At 31.9% G+C, this 15,785-nt stretch overlaps 1 protein-coding gene across 4 annotated transcripts in view; it reads left to right on the top strand.

Moving 5' to 3' along the window:
• Positions 1–13,142, top strand: part of LOC132724963 (NK-tumor recognition protein-like) — a 31,993-nt gene extending 18,851 nt beyond the window's left edge. For 3 of the 4 annotated variants that reach the window (XM_060709947.1, XM_060709948.1, XM_060709949.1), the window contains 9 exons: positions 3,023–3,070; positions 3,699–3,841; positions 4,370–4,512; positions 5,380–5,493; positions 6,017–6,089; positions 6,776–7,011; positions 8,066–8,324; positions 11,118–11,346; positions 11,986–13,142. In XM_060709947.1, the coding sequence (XP_060565930.1) occupies positions 3,023–3,070; positions 3,699–3,841; positions 4,370–4,512; positions 5,380–5,493; positions 6,017–6,089; positions 6,776–7,011; positions 8,066–8,324; positions 11,118–11,346; positions 11,986–12,115 (1,375 nt within the window). In that variant the 3' untranslated portion in view covers positions 12,116–13,142. Of the gene's footprint in view, positions 1–98; positions 264–3,022; positions 3,071–3,698; positions 3,842–4,369; positions 4,513–5,379; positions 5,494–6,016; positions 6,090–6,775; positions 7,012–8,065; positions 8,325–11,117; positions 11,347–11,985 lie in introns of all 4 variants that reach the window. The other variant, XM_060709946.1, reaches the window with a different exon arrangement.
• The last annotated feature ends 2,643 nt before the right edge of the window (positions 13,143–15,785 follow it).

Below are 15,785 nucleotides of genomic sequence, written 5' to 3'. Positions count from 1 at the left end.
CACAGAATTGGTGCAAGTAATTTTCCTTAAATGGTGAACAGGTGTAATTATACATCACACATTCTACTCACTTCAAAATGAACATTTTATGTGGAAAGGTCAAGGTCTCAGAGTTCAAGGTCACAGTCTGAAAGATCTAGATCAAGGTCAGGTTCATCAAGGTCAAGATCTAGATCTTCATCACGGTCATACAGTTCAAGGTCAAGGTCGCGCTCTTCAAGGTCATCAGAGAGGTCAGGCAGGTCAAGGGAAAGATCGTCAAGGTATCCAGTTGTCTAAGAGATTGATTTTTTTTTAAATTCATGAATTTTAAATTGCACAAACCACTTTGCATGTGTGTCCTGCTTGCTTTTATATATCTAAAAAAGAGCATCGCAACTTATCTGCCATTGGTGTTAGATCACAGCTTCTCTTTATGGTAGAAAAAAACTTGATTCATAGAAGTCATAAAGTCAATTCAGAATTTTATATATTGAAAATCAATTTAATTATGGTATATTTAATTGTGAGACATACATGTACAAAAACCGTTATGACATTGAATCAAGTTTATCTTGCCAGAAACTAATAGTAATAATATAATTATATCAGATTTAATAGCTTTACCTTTTCACTGCAATATACACTTTGGTTATTAGAGTAGTTGAAAAAATAGTTATATAATATTATTAAGAAAAACGATATTATATTAATGTTTCTGATAAGCTAACAATTCTTCAGATGTATTGTATATATGATAGGACATTTACATTATGCTTTTTAATCAATTCTTTTGAATTTATGTAGTCTAGTCCATTCAACAGGCAGCCACATATTTTTCTTGCTAATAATGGTCAAATTATCATAAAATAATCTACCCTTGATCAACATGAACAAAATTACTTACCAGCAATCATTTACCGAAATATAGTAAATGGGTATACAGGAAGTAATTTTTTTCTTGATGATCAAGGGGAGATTATTTTATGATAAATAAACCATTATTGGGGCAAGAAAAATATGTTGAACGCCTGTAATCCAATCATTCTTAAAATACAAAAATTTGAGCTACCAGCTGGAAAAACCTAGCATAGTTAGACTGCATGGATGTACAGGCTTGCCTGGCTCTATACTGCTACTGCTAGTACTATTTTGTAAGCATAATTTATAGCATAACTGGCTACAATACATCTTAATGTTTAGCATAACTTTAGCTAAGCTTGTCTTTCTTAAGCATGTATCTTTCATTTACTACAGACTTTCTTTACTAAAATTATTTTGCTTTTCTAAAGGTCAGATCTAGGATCATCTTCAAGTTCAACTGTCAGATTCAAGGTCATCTGTACAAAAGGTCAAAGTCTACTGTTCCTCCAAGGTATTAGAAAAAATATTGGTGAAACAAACAATATTGTCAACAATCACTCTTCTCACATCTTTCTTATCAGTGCCATTATCATTACTTTTCATCATCATCATCATCATCATCATCATCACCCCAACCACCACCATCATTACCACTACCACCTTCACCACCACCACCACCACCATCATCATCATCATCAGCATCATCATCATCATTCAAAATCATCATCAGTATCACATCAGCAAGCACATATATTTACCATTATTTGCACTAAGCGTCCCAACCATAAATTTAATCACTATCATTATCATCATCATCATCATAACCAACACCAGCATTGTCATCACCATCCTTAACACCATCATTGTCATCACCGTAACTACCACCACAATCATCATCATCATCATCATCTCATCATCATCATCATCATCATCATCATTCATCATCATCATCATCATCATCAAATCATTATCATCATCACCACAATCATTCATCATCACCACCACAATCATCATCATCATCATCACCACAATCATCATCATCACATCATCATCACCACAATCATTCATCATCATCACCACAATCATCATCATCATCATTATCACCACAATCATCATCATCATCATCACCACAATCATCATCATCATCATCATCATCATCATCATCATCACCACAATCATCATCATCATCACCACAATCATCATCATTAATCATCATTCAATCATCACATCATCATCATCACAATCATCATCATCACCACAATCATCATCATCACCACAATCATCATCACCACAATCATCATCATCATCACCACAATCATTATCATCATCACCACAATCATTATCATCATCACCCCCGCAATCATCAGAGGCTATAGCAGTATCACAATGATCATCATCACCTGCACTTTTATAATTATCATCATCATTATCATCATCATTATCATTATCATCATTACATCATCATTATCATCATCATCATCATCATCATCATTCACACCACAACTATCACTATCATCAACACAATCAACAGCAACAGCAGGAAGTAGCAGTTTTACCATCATAATGATCATCATCACTTGCATTATCATCATCATCATCATCATCATTATTATCAAGAGCAGCAGCATCTTTATCACCAACCACCACCACCACCACCACCACCACCACTTATCATTAAATCAAAACCATGCAAAACTATAATGACTGTAATATACATGTAACAATTATCTCATTTTTTTTAACAAATGGGCAATTCATAAGTATAATTTTCGTCAACATCAGGGTCTGATTTTTACCAAGTACGCAACAGGTTTGATGCTTTTTCATTTTCTAGCTTCTCAAAGTTTAAATGCATCAAATTATCAATCTATGAATGCTTTCTAGAAAAAAAATTCTGGGTTTCATTCTTCTACAACTTAATTTCTCTGCTTATTAATATTTCTATATCTTTGCTGACTGCTAGAATATTCTTCTTAGCTTTTCCATAGAGAAATGACCTTTATGTACTAAGACAAGGAAAGAGCTTAGTGTAAATCATGTCATCTAACTTGCTATAACTAGTAGTCTGTCATTCTTTGTGAGATTTCTGTAGACATTTAATTATACTCACTTAGATTAATGATTTTCTAAAGAAAGATTATTATAAAAGGTTGTTTATCGATTGCTACTTTTTTTCTAGGTCAAGGACATCAAGTAAAAGTTCAAGGTCACGTTCCAGGAGCAGAGAGTAATTATGCTGTTTTATTTCATAATGGTCTGTGCGTTAAAAAAAAATATAAAGAAAGTTATGGTTGCAAACTGTGTGTTAAATCATTCATAAAATCTGTTGTTTTTATGAAGAAAGCATTGTTGAATGGTGTATACTTAACAACTCATTAAAACAAATAGGGAAAATATAAATAATTTCATCAAAGCATTTCAAGCCTTTTTAATGATAATTTTAGATTGAAAATTAAAAATTGGTGATAAATTCAATATAAAAACAGAAAATCACATCCAAAGTTTTAAAGCTGCATGAATCCAGATTCACCAAAATATTTCAAGAAAATCAGCCTTGAAGTACACCAAGATTAAAAAAAAAAAAAAAAAAAAAAAAAAAAAGAATGCCTTAATTAATGATATTGCAGTATTTAACATCATATATCTGCTGCCTGACTAATTCATTAAGGACTATATCTTCTGTGTCATTCTTTGTTCACTTGACAATATTATACTTTTTGATACATCTAAAAAAGTTTTCATGAAAACTAATTAGCATGACTCTGGAGGCATGCTGCTTTAAATGACATCATCATACTATTCATTTGTGTGTGCGTGTGAGATTTATTGTTTATTAAATTTTATTCCCTTTACAGTAGTGACAGGAGTAAAGGCAGTCTTACACCAAGGGCACAGTCACCTTATGACCGTCCCCATAGACCGACCCCCACAGCTTGCAGGAAGTCACCCCTTGTTAGGACTGATTCAATGCTTGATTCAGAAACTATCACAAGAAAAGGTAAACTTAATATAATTATATATTCATAAATTATGTAATTCTGTATAAGCCTTACCTTATTTAACATCCATATCTCTCTTCAGTTGATTAATCAGAGAAGAAATATCTACAGAATATGCATATTTCATTGAAGTTTATCATAGCTCTTTTAAGCTAATTATTTGCATCTAAGTTATTACTTATGAAAAGATGACAGACCAGAAGCAGTAGATGAGCCTAACTCAATGTCCTTTTGCTGTATCTTTGAAGACAATATTGTCTTTTTGCTTTATCAATGATGACAAACTTGTCCTTTTGCTTTATCTTTGATGAAAAGCTTGTCTTTTTGCTTCATCTTTGATGAGAAGCTTGTCCTTTTGCTTTATCTTTGATGAAATAATGAAAAGATGTTTTTTTGCTTCATCTTTGATGAAAAACTGAATAAGATTTTGTATGTGTTGGAAAAACTAACTGAATTTTATTCTTTTTTAACAGTTTCATTTTTAGTCTTTGCAGTTATTGCAAACATTTCTTCTCTTATATATTCAGATATATACAATGAAAGAAGGTCTCGACAGAGTTTCACTTCGGAGACATCGAAGATGGTTAATGTTGATGAGAAAGATGAAATGATTCAAGCACTACAGTATCAACTAGAGAAACAAAAACGCAAACAACTTAGACAAGAGAGGGTATGTATAGTTTAATAATGTAATAGTTAGATGCTGATTATCGTTGGATACCCATGGTTGATTAACATAATACAATAACATAACAATGTAATCTGATAAAATTTAATGTAAATGGTTTGGCCGTCATTATCCGACGATGGATGCTGTTAAAAAAAATTGAAGAGTTACAAAAGGAGCGATATAGGAGAGACTGAAGATGTTTAGGACTTTTAATTTTTTCCTAATTAGCATCCAGCTTATAAGTTCAATGTTGACCTGAATAAGATAGATGTAACTTTTACATGAACAGCTCAGTAAACTAATAGACTGTAAAATTTTTTTAATTTAGTACTAATCTCATTGGATGAGAAAGTAGGAGAAAGACTAAAGATATTATAATATCATTCTGTATGTTAACAAGAAGACACAAGTTTATTTTGTACCTTTATTTAAAGACTTTAAGATCAAAAGCATAGGGTATCCTTAATAACTGCCTATTACTTTTAATCAATTTCTTAAATTTGTTCTGGCAAAGGTTTTTGATATTTATTTCTCTTCATAATTATGTTCTGAACATAGATGTCTTTATCAAATATCATGTATTGAGTCACTGGAAAGGAAGTTTTCTATGCATCAGATTATTATATTTGTATAAAATAATAGCTAAAATTTAAACATTTCATATCTAGATGCGTATAAAACTTTCTTTTAGGTTACCATAAACAACTATATAACCATTCCAGTTTGGAGGAATGCTTTAATTTCCAGTGTCACAGTGCTGCAATTGTAATGTAAGATAAAAGATACTGTATAATTTTTGTCATCAAATTTAATTAAAACATGTTGAAAATTATTTTTTTTTAATGTATTAAAAATCTCACATTACAGAGATTGGTGAGACAGGCTCGGAAGATAAACAAAATAAGTAGAAAGATCAAAGAATCTGACACGTCTCATAATGAGTCGGGACAATCTTCGCACTCGGACCGCACAGATAAAGCCGTAAGTCTTATCCTGTCATATTTGATATTTTGATTTTATTTCAGGCTTTAATGTTTGAATACAGAACAAGGGGATTGATTTAGGATTTAAATTTCATATGTTTAGACAAGTGTTTTGAAATAAGCGAAATTAAGGGAAGCAATGGAGGCCTTTTCTGGGTCAGGAATGTGGCCTACACTTTTTTATTTCCACTTTGGAGAGAAATAAAGTGGAGTTATTGTCATGACCCACTTGTTGACAGTGACTTTAGTTCAGTTTTTCATTTATCATTATTAACTTTAATACTAAAATAGTATAAAAGGTATTTAAGGTAAAGTGAAACGAAAATATGGAAAATGAATATGCACATTTTATTTCATCAGTATTTCTCAATATTTTATAAATAAGTATAATATATAAATAAATTGCTTTAAAATTGCCGGTATAGTGTGTTAATTCCAAATCAATCAAAAACATGATTTCTCCCTAAATGTTTGGACCACTGTTGCTTTCTATTTATAGTTGTAAATTTTGATTATTTTAGAGAAATAGACGATCATCCACTTCCTCATCAGAGGAAGACACGTCACCACAGCGACGAAATGGAAGTCCTGACGGTATTTGATATTTTCATAATTTCAAACAATGCAAAAATAAGTAGTCTGTAAAACTGCAATGGATGATATTTTTGAGTAGTATAGTAAGGAATAATTCTTTATTAACTTGTCAAGCTTTTCAAAAATTTGATCTTTGACATAATTATTGGCTTTAATACCATCAAGATTTTACTTAAGTTCAGCCTTTGAAAGTTGTTAAAAGTTTTATGATGATAATTATACATGTAGTTAATCATCATCATCACTACATAAAATGTCATCACTCATTATCACTCCATAGTTATCATTTTCATCATCACAGTCAACAAACATCATGACTATATAGTTTTCATTAATCATCACTACATAAAATGTCATCACTCGTTATCACTCTATAGTTATCAGTCATCAACATTACAAAGTCAACATACATCATGACCACATAGTCATCATCATCACTACATAGTCACTATTCATCATCATTATATAGCCATCATTCATCATAATCAGTACAGAGTCTCCATTCATCATCATCACTACATAGTCATCATTCATTTCACTATGTAGTCATCCATCATCATCACTACAGACTTAGCTATCAGTCATCATCTATGCTTAGACAGCATTCATGATAACCAGAGCTCTTTTTAAAACAATTACTTAATTATTTTCTCTTTTTTAAATACAATTTTTTATAACATATTCAGGAACAAGCTATGGTGAATCACCTGACGTTCAGAGTCAACAAAGGTCATCACCAGGGTTACGAGTAAATCAGGAAGTGTTGGCACGATGGAATGATGATGGCTGGTACTATAGGGGCAGTGTTATGGTAGAAGGGAAAGATAATAAATACATCATAAGGGACAGTACAGGGTATATGGAGACAATATCAAGAGAGGATATTCTCACTGAAAGTGAACACAAATTTGATGCAATACAGGTTTGTAAAGTACCAATTATACTATTAGTTATCAATATTTTTGACAGGTTATATGGCCCTATAAAAAAGGTTGTTTGAAAATATAACCCAAGCGGCAAGGCAAGGGTTATATTGCAAACAGCCATTTATATATTGTCATATAACCTGTCAGGAATATTTATAAAAAATTTATAATACAGCAAACTTCCTTTTATGAGAAAAAGGGAGATTTCTTAGATATTGGCAGCAGCTGTGTATATAAAACCATATAAACGTCACGATTATCCAGTGAAAAGTGACGTTACAAAGGTGCAGTATTATAATGCTGTATATAACACTCAAATGGATTGCTCAGTTCAATACTGGTCTTAAGTGTTGAGGAGAGTTTATTAATAAGTGGTGCCTTTCCAACTTTAATGTTTGAGGAAAGGTGATAAATGTCTATCAGTTCATCTGGGTAGATGTCTAAACATCAGCAAGAAAGCTGGACATTTGTCTTAAATGTTTCAATTCACTATGGTGACCCTGATGGGATTCAAACACTCAGTAATTATTGACATTAGTAAAATTTGCCATCTGCTTGTAAGGTGGTGAAACATATACTTCAGCAGTCCTTATGTTTTAAAGGGACTCCACTGAGGTCTTTGACATGAATGGACTTGAAATAATTTTTCGAAAATTATGTTCAATATGATGAAAGTCTTGACCACTAAACTGTGTGCTAAATTTTAGATTATCCGCTCACTCCGTTTTTCCAGAATTATATTTCAAATAGTGAAAATTACCAAAATAGGAAAAGATTAACACAAAAATACGATTTTCAATTTATTTCTGAGTATATTTCTTAATTATTATTTACGTATCTGTCTGTTTAAGTGCTCCGGTTGATTGTAAGAAATTCAAATTTTATGGACCTTAGTAGAGTTCTTTTTAATTACATATGTCTCTGGAACTCTGATAAACAATAATATTTTTTTCAAATAGGCCCAAACGCATGCAAGAAAAACAAATTGATCGGACTAGTATACAAAATAAACTGACTCAAATCTTATATCTTTTCTATATCCTTTTACAGCCAGAAGATCATGTGATTGGCTTACATCCTAAATATGTGTTCAGTTACGCTCCAGCGGAGGTTCTCGGTACATACTCTAACAGTACCATAAAAGTTGAGTTCTTTGATGGAAATATCGCAAAGCTGACAGAGGAGGAAGTATATAAAATCCCCAAGGCTAAATATAACCAAGTGATAGAATATATAAAGAAATGTGAGAAGAATTTGATTGGACGTTCTGTTGTTGCTAGAGAAGATGTTACTGGGTTATACAAACTTGGTATGTAATATATGAGCCGCGTCATGACAAAACCAACATAATGGGTTTGCAACCAGCATGGATCCAGACCAGCCTGCTCATCTGCGCAGTCTGATCAGGACCCATGCTGTTCGCTTACAGACCCTATAACAAGTAGAGAAACTGATAGGGAACAGCATGGATCCTGATCAGATTGCGCGATTGCGCAGGCTGGTCTGGATCCATACTGGTCGCAAATGCACTATGTTTGTTTTGTCATGACGTGGCTCATCTTGATTTTCATGTATTGTTTTTATACGCCCGTTTGAAAAACGGGACGTATTATGGGAACGCCCCTGGCGGGCGGGCGGGCGGGCGGTCGGGCGGGCGGGCGGGCGGCGTCCAATTTTGTCCGGAGCATATCTCCTACATGTATGGAGGGATTTTAATGAAACTTCATATAAATGTTCACCACTATGAGGAGCAGTGTCGCGCACATGAACCAGGTCTCTAGGTCAAAGGTCAAGGTCACACTTAGAGCTCATTGAAAAATGCTTGTCCGGAGCAAAACTTCCACATGTATAGAGGGATTTCAATATTACTTGGCACAAATGTTCACCATTGTGAGGCGGAGTGTCGCGTGCAAGATTCAGGTCCTTGCGGCCAAGGTCAAGGTCACACTTAGAGGTCAAAGTTCAGATAAAAATATGAAGATGTGTATATGGACCATTTAGTCATCATTTATTGAGGGATTGTAACACAAATGGTCATTATCAAGACTATGGCTGTGATACATATAATTTAGGTCAATATATACAAGGTCAAGGTCACTAAAGATGATGAAATATCCAGATTTTGTAAATAGAATTTAATCAAAGGGAGACAACAAAGTTATTACTTTGTTCATAAATGACTTACACAATTACTCCCCTTGATCTATTTTCTAAAAATAGAATTTAATCAAAGGGCATGAAATAATCCTCTTTCTTGGACTTGAGTATGTTGTAAAGAATGTAACATTTATTTACACATGTTTCATTCATTGGTCAAGATACTTAACTGTGATAACTATGGTGTTCTGTAGACTTGGTATTTGTTCATAAAGATCATACAGTAATTACCTTATCAAATGTAAATACTTTCTCATAGAAATTTAATTATATTTTAATTTTCAAGTAAATATCAGTTCAGCTCATTCAAAGATTAAGAATTGTAATGAAATGTATTTCCCTAGAATAAAATCTTAAATCAGAATTTTTTAGTTATTAAATTACATGTACTTTTTATACGCCCGTTTAAAAAAAGATAAAAATATGAAGATGTGTATAGGGACGATTTAATCATCATTTATTGAGGGATTTAACACAAATGGTCATTATAATGACTACGGCTGTGACACATGTACTTTAGGTCAATATATGCAAGGTCAAGGTCACTAAAGATGGTGAAATATCCAGATTTTGTCTGGAGCATATCTCCTACATGTATGGAAGAATTTTTATAATACTTTATGGAAATGCTCACCACCATGATATGTATTGCTCCATGCATGATCCAGGTCTCCAGGTCAAAGGTCAAGGTCACACTTAGAGCTCATTGAAAAACGCTTGTCCGGAGCAAAACTTCTACATTCATAGGGGGTTTTCAATATAACTTGGCACAAATGTTTTTCATTGTGAGGCTGAGTGTCGCATGCAAAATTCAGATCCCTGCGACCAAAGTCAAGGTTACACATAGAGGTCAAAGTTCAGATAAAAATTTGAAGATGGTTATAGGGACCATTTAGTCATCATTTATTGATGGATTGTAGCACAAATGGTAACTATCATGACTACAGGTGTTACACATTTAATTTAGGTTAATATTTGCAAGGTCAAGGTCACTGGAGATGATTAAATATCCAGATGTTGTCCGGAGCATATTTTCTACATGCATGGAGGAATTTTAATGTTACTTTTATAGAATTGTTCACCACCATGAGACGTAGTGCCCTGCACATAAATCAAGTCTCTAGGTCAAAGGTGAAGGTCACAGAGCTCATAGAAAAACACTTGTCTGGAGCAAAACTTCTACATGCATAGAGGGATTTCAATATAATTTGGCACAAATGTTCATCATTGTGAGGCTGAGTGCCGTGCATAAAATTTCAGGTCCCTGCGACCAAGGTCAAGGTCACACATTCTGTGCATATCTTCCCTATTGATTTGTTTTAAGGTTCATTTAACAACACAGTGCCAAGAATAAAAACTTGCTTGCTAGATAACACTTATCCATAATGCCCCCATCTCCATCTAAAGCTTTTTCGTAAACGGGCGTATTTTGTGACTATGGCACCCTTGTTAATTTCTTGCATTTCTTATATAGGTCTAGGAAAAGCAATTACTTTCTAAAAATAGCCTAGCTAGGTAGGCTAGCTAATTATAATAAAAGGACTCATAGTCCTGCTAAAAAGATTCACTTGAATGACATAAGTACTGGATGGTCCACAAAGTGCACATAAAAATCATTAATTCTATAAAGTTGAAACAACAAACAGTTCAAACAAAACAAACCAACACAAATTATCCTGTAATCAAGGAATCTATTGAACCTGTCAGTCAGTTAAACCTGTCTTTCTGAATGGAGGATGAAGTTATTATTGAAATATTTTTTTTCTCTATATATAAGGCTATACTATGATACGCTTATTTGAGTGTATTGAGTATAAACCAAATCTATTTTAATTATGAATAGAGCATACTGAATGATCTTCATCATCATCAACAACTTCTGTTAAAACATAATTCAATTTCCTAAAATTTAAAATCAATTATCAATAATTATATTTCATTACAGCTGTTGTAGATTCTAGAGTTGGTCTAGGCCAGCAGTACTATCTGAAATGGCTGGATGGGGATATGAGCAAACAAAACGCGAACCATATTTTTGAGGTGGGAAAGAAGCAGACACGCCACGAAGACTGGTCCCATGTTTTAGCTCCAATCAGTCAGCACAGCATGACATTTATGCCAGCAGAGGTGATAGATACAAACCCACTTGTGGTTCAATTCTGTAATGGAAAAAGGTAATTCGCCCTTACTGGCCTGCTGGAACCAAAAGTGATTAGTCTTTGCAACCAGAAATAGAGCCAGGGCAGCTTGCATTCCCAGTTGGTCTGATCAGGCTCTACACTGATGGTAGCTCAGTTTGTTGTATTTTGATTTTGAAATCGCTTGACAGTTTGAATGGACTGTTCCAAAATCAAAGCTGGGCAAATCCATTTTACAATGTGCGAAGTTGTATTCACACTCATCCTGAGGAATTATGTGAATACAACCCAACATAATGCAACTCATTGGAAAGCTCACTCATTTAAATTTTGCTATAGAATTACATCCATCATAAGTTGTGTATAAATTGTTATATTACCATTTTCAGTTTTCAGTAACCTCATAATAAATTATATGTTATGAATATGTTACACAGCATAAAAATCCTGTCAGTTCAATCGAGGGCTTTTAAGAAATAGGATTAAAATTGGAAAAGTAATAAAATGGGTGGAATGGAATGAATGGAATATCAGAAAGTAAATTTTCATTCTGATGTAATCAGGGGAGGTAAATCATCTGTACTTAAATCAACTTTTTCATGTAAGTGTAAAAGTTATTTCCCATTGTTTAGATTGGAATACAAGACTAGTATTTTCTGTTTGTTTTGTTTCCAGGTCAACAGATGCAACATTTGATCAATGTTTCTGGTTGAGTAAAGACTACTACAACAATGCTAGAGGATACATAATGGAAATGAAATATCAAAATATCAGAGAGTCACACTCCGACAGAAATGGAGAATAATTATTTTGAAACAAACTATACAATAGAGATAAGAGGGAATAATTTTGATAATAGATTATAAAAATAGACTGAACAGAAATGAATATGTAACTTTAATTATAGGAAAAACTTGAAACAGATTTTATTATCAATAGATTTATTGATTACTTATAAGAAATGAAGTGTATAGTCAGTTTTGAAGAAATATTTCTTAGCTGGCAACGGTTGTGTACTTAATAGGGTCTTTTATTGTCTCAAAATCATTAAATCTACCATATCATTATTTATAAAACTTTTAGGTTAAAGACTGCCATTGTCTTTGAGACAAGTCGTTTTCAAGACTACATTATACATTGATGATTTGTCTTTGATATATTAGAACTGTTATATTTATTTTTAGACGCATATATCATTTATTGTTCATACATGCTAACATTTATCTTTTATACTTATAATTGAAAAAGAAAAAAAACTTGTCACATTATGAATCAGCTTCTAATGGATAAAATATAACTATATTGTCTATAAAATGCACAATTAAAGGGACTCCACAGAGGTTTTTTTGACATGTCGGGACTGGAAATAATTGTTGAAGATTGATATTTTATTTAATGTAGATCTAAACCAATGACTTAAATGCAAAATTTCAGATCATTTGCTTGCTCTGTTTTTCCAGAATAATACCTCCAATTGCAAAAAATGAGCAAAAATTAAAAAGCATACTCAAATCGGGCTGAGGATAACTAAAAAATATAATTTTCAATTTATTTCTGAATATTTTTCTTAATTATCTTTTGCATATCTTTCTGATTTAAGTTCCACAGCTGATCTATGTAAAAAATTCAAATTTTATATCTTTATGCTTTTGAACCTCAGTGGAGTTTCTTTAACATAAGCCAGAAAATAGTACAAGGAAACAACTCAATACCAGGACAAGTTTTGTTATTATATTTTGATCACCTATATATGCCACATATGACCTTCATCAGGACGCAAAATTTATGTACATGTAAATGCAAAATTTTAAAAAATGTTGAGAAAAGAAGTATTAAATAACATGACACTTATCTTAGTTACCTGCCCTGGTTTTCTATACACATTGTATCTTGTTATGAAATATCAATGACAAAGTAACTTAAAGTGTTGAACTAAAGAAGTGAGAAAAAATTATAAACCTAAAATGAGGCTGACAACCTAAGGTATTTTCAATTTTGATAGTTATAAAGTTAAACTATTTTCGTCTTATTTTTTGCTACTATTTTGAATTTGCAACTTGATATCACAAAATTTACAAAGGACAGTTCAGCAATAAAGGCTGGACAAGTTCATTACAGAAATTTAGTGGAAACCAATATACACAAACCCAATATTCAAGTTTTCATTTTATGTTAATGTAGATCTAATAGAACTGTTATTTTCATCTTTTGTATAAATATTACAGCAGTCGGTGCTTTTTGCTTTTATGTTTAAAAATATGATTATGGACTTCTATTCTAACAAGAACTTGTTATATATTTTCAAGTTCAAATATTTTTTTTTTTAGAATCTACAGTGTCGTTGTTTTTATATATATTTTATAACTACAACTTGATTTTTTAAAGCATTATCTAGGAACGTGCAAAAATTACTAGGTCTATAAAAATATTATTTGAAAGCTCTAGCATTGTAACCAATGACTATTTAAGAGTATTGACTAAGACTTTTATATTTTATTAATAAAGATTTTTTTAAGGTTTTTCTTTTACAAAAAAAATAAAAATTTGGCAGTTTTACTGTCCAATTAGCCTTGCTTATCTTCTTATATCTCAGTGTTAAAGAAAATAATCATACACCAACTGGTTAATTGGAAAGGTGTTATTTGTTGCAATGTTTGTGTGTATAAAAATGGATTACAATTTCAAAATATTTCTCTTTTTTCGACCTTTGAAATTGTCATGATATTTCACATTCAAACCAGTTTGTCCAAATAATTTTATTTCATTTATGGAATCAATTTCGTAATAAAATTATTGATTAATGCAACTGCCCGATACCCTTCTTACTAGTACATGTATTTAGATATCTAACTTAATTAATTGACGTTTACATAAAGGTCACTTTGATTTTTTGTCATGTAATTCCTTTATAAAATGTTTCATCATATTGTATTTAAATGATAGTTGATTGTTATATTTGCTTAAGTGATTTTATAAACGATTGCCTTATTTGTTTGTTTGATATGATACATTAATTTTGTAGTCATCAGAGTCTGTGATATTTAATAGAATTAAAAAAATGCTCATTCTGATTGACATGCGTTCGTATTTTTATTTTTATTGATTTCAAGTCACACACTAGCCTTGAACAGTTTGTCCCATGTTACACACTGTTTTTTTCATGCTATCAAACCGAAAAGACATAGTCCGTCCAAAATTATCTTGATGTCTTTTTGATAGACTAGTCACACACCAATATTGTTACATTCATGTAAAGGTGATTTTCCAGTATCTTTATGGTTTATAAAAAAAACTCAGATGACCATTAAAGATTTTTCCTATAACAGTGCCGAGGTAGTGATCTAGTCAAGCAAGCCTTAAAATATACATTGTATTATGTATTTTCTGTTGCATTTACACTCAACTGCTATCTCATTGACCCTGGGATACTCAGGCAAATAAATGACAAAAGTATCAAAATTATTTTATGTTCTTACATCACGATAAAATGACGTTTGTTAAAGTCCCAACATGAATTTCTAAAAATAAATTCTATATACAGTGTATTTTGAGTTTTCTAAGCGTTATTATATGTTGCACGAAATTTAGACGCCGACAGAATCACCGAGTTTTTTTAGACTTGAACAAACCATGGAAGTTACAATAACAGATATTGTGGATATAGTATAATTGAAACAAACCTAAATCATTCATTTGACATGTTCTGAAACGTTTCCAGAGTTCACTGTGACAACTATTGTGAAATCTTAACGCTCAAACCAGAACCACGTGGGTCAAGTTAGGAAACCACCATTTTATTCTTTATTGTTCCTGTGACTGTCTAGTGTATTCATTTTGAGAACATTTACAGAATAATGAATGAAAAAATCAAAACGAAGAAATGAAAATTTTACCTGTGTCTCCCTTTCAGTAATGAAAAGAATGCCTGATACACTTATAAGCGCAAAGATTCTGTTGGACTCGTACACACATTAGAGGCCTGCATTTATTCAATAATTGCTGACTTTAATTTCTTGTTAATAATTTAAAACCCAATCATTTGCGTGTTTGTTAAACTTGTGATTTAGATTTTATAACAACATAATAGTACGTTTATGAACATAAAGAAGTCAATATCTATCGGCTGTTTTGTATAGTTTATTAAAGAACAACATGTGAATCATTTTTGTCATGAACTGGTTAAAAAGTCAAATGTACTGCCATACCATGGCATATAAAGCATGCATCAAATTATTGACAACTTTGACATTTTTAAGTATGAAAGTTATCATAATTGTACGTATTTTTACCTAAAATAACAAAATTAAATAAATAAGAAAACAAAAGATCACAGTTATTTTCTTTATCACAGTCTTTACCATATCTTGGTAATTACAATTGAAATTTATTATATATATGTATATAATTATGCTTCTCTAAAACAATTTTCAAACATTAAGGAATATGTGAAATACGTACTGCAAATGCTTGTCCAC

The sequence above is a fragment of the Ruditapes philippinarum genome, unplaced genomic scaffold, assembly GCF_026571515.1.
Source record: "Ruditapes philippinarum isolate M1 unplaced genomic scaffold, ASM2657151v2 ctg8902_1_1_1_1, whole genome shotgun sequence".
NCBI classification, from domain to species: domain Eukaryota; kingdom Metazoa; phylum Mollusca; class Bivalvia; order Venerida; family Veneridae; genus Ruditapes; species Ruditapes philippinarum.
The sequence above is the reverse complement of the archived record's forward strand: the minus strand, read 5'-3'. Positions and strand labels throughout refer to the sequence as shown.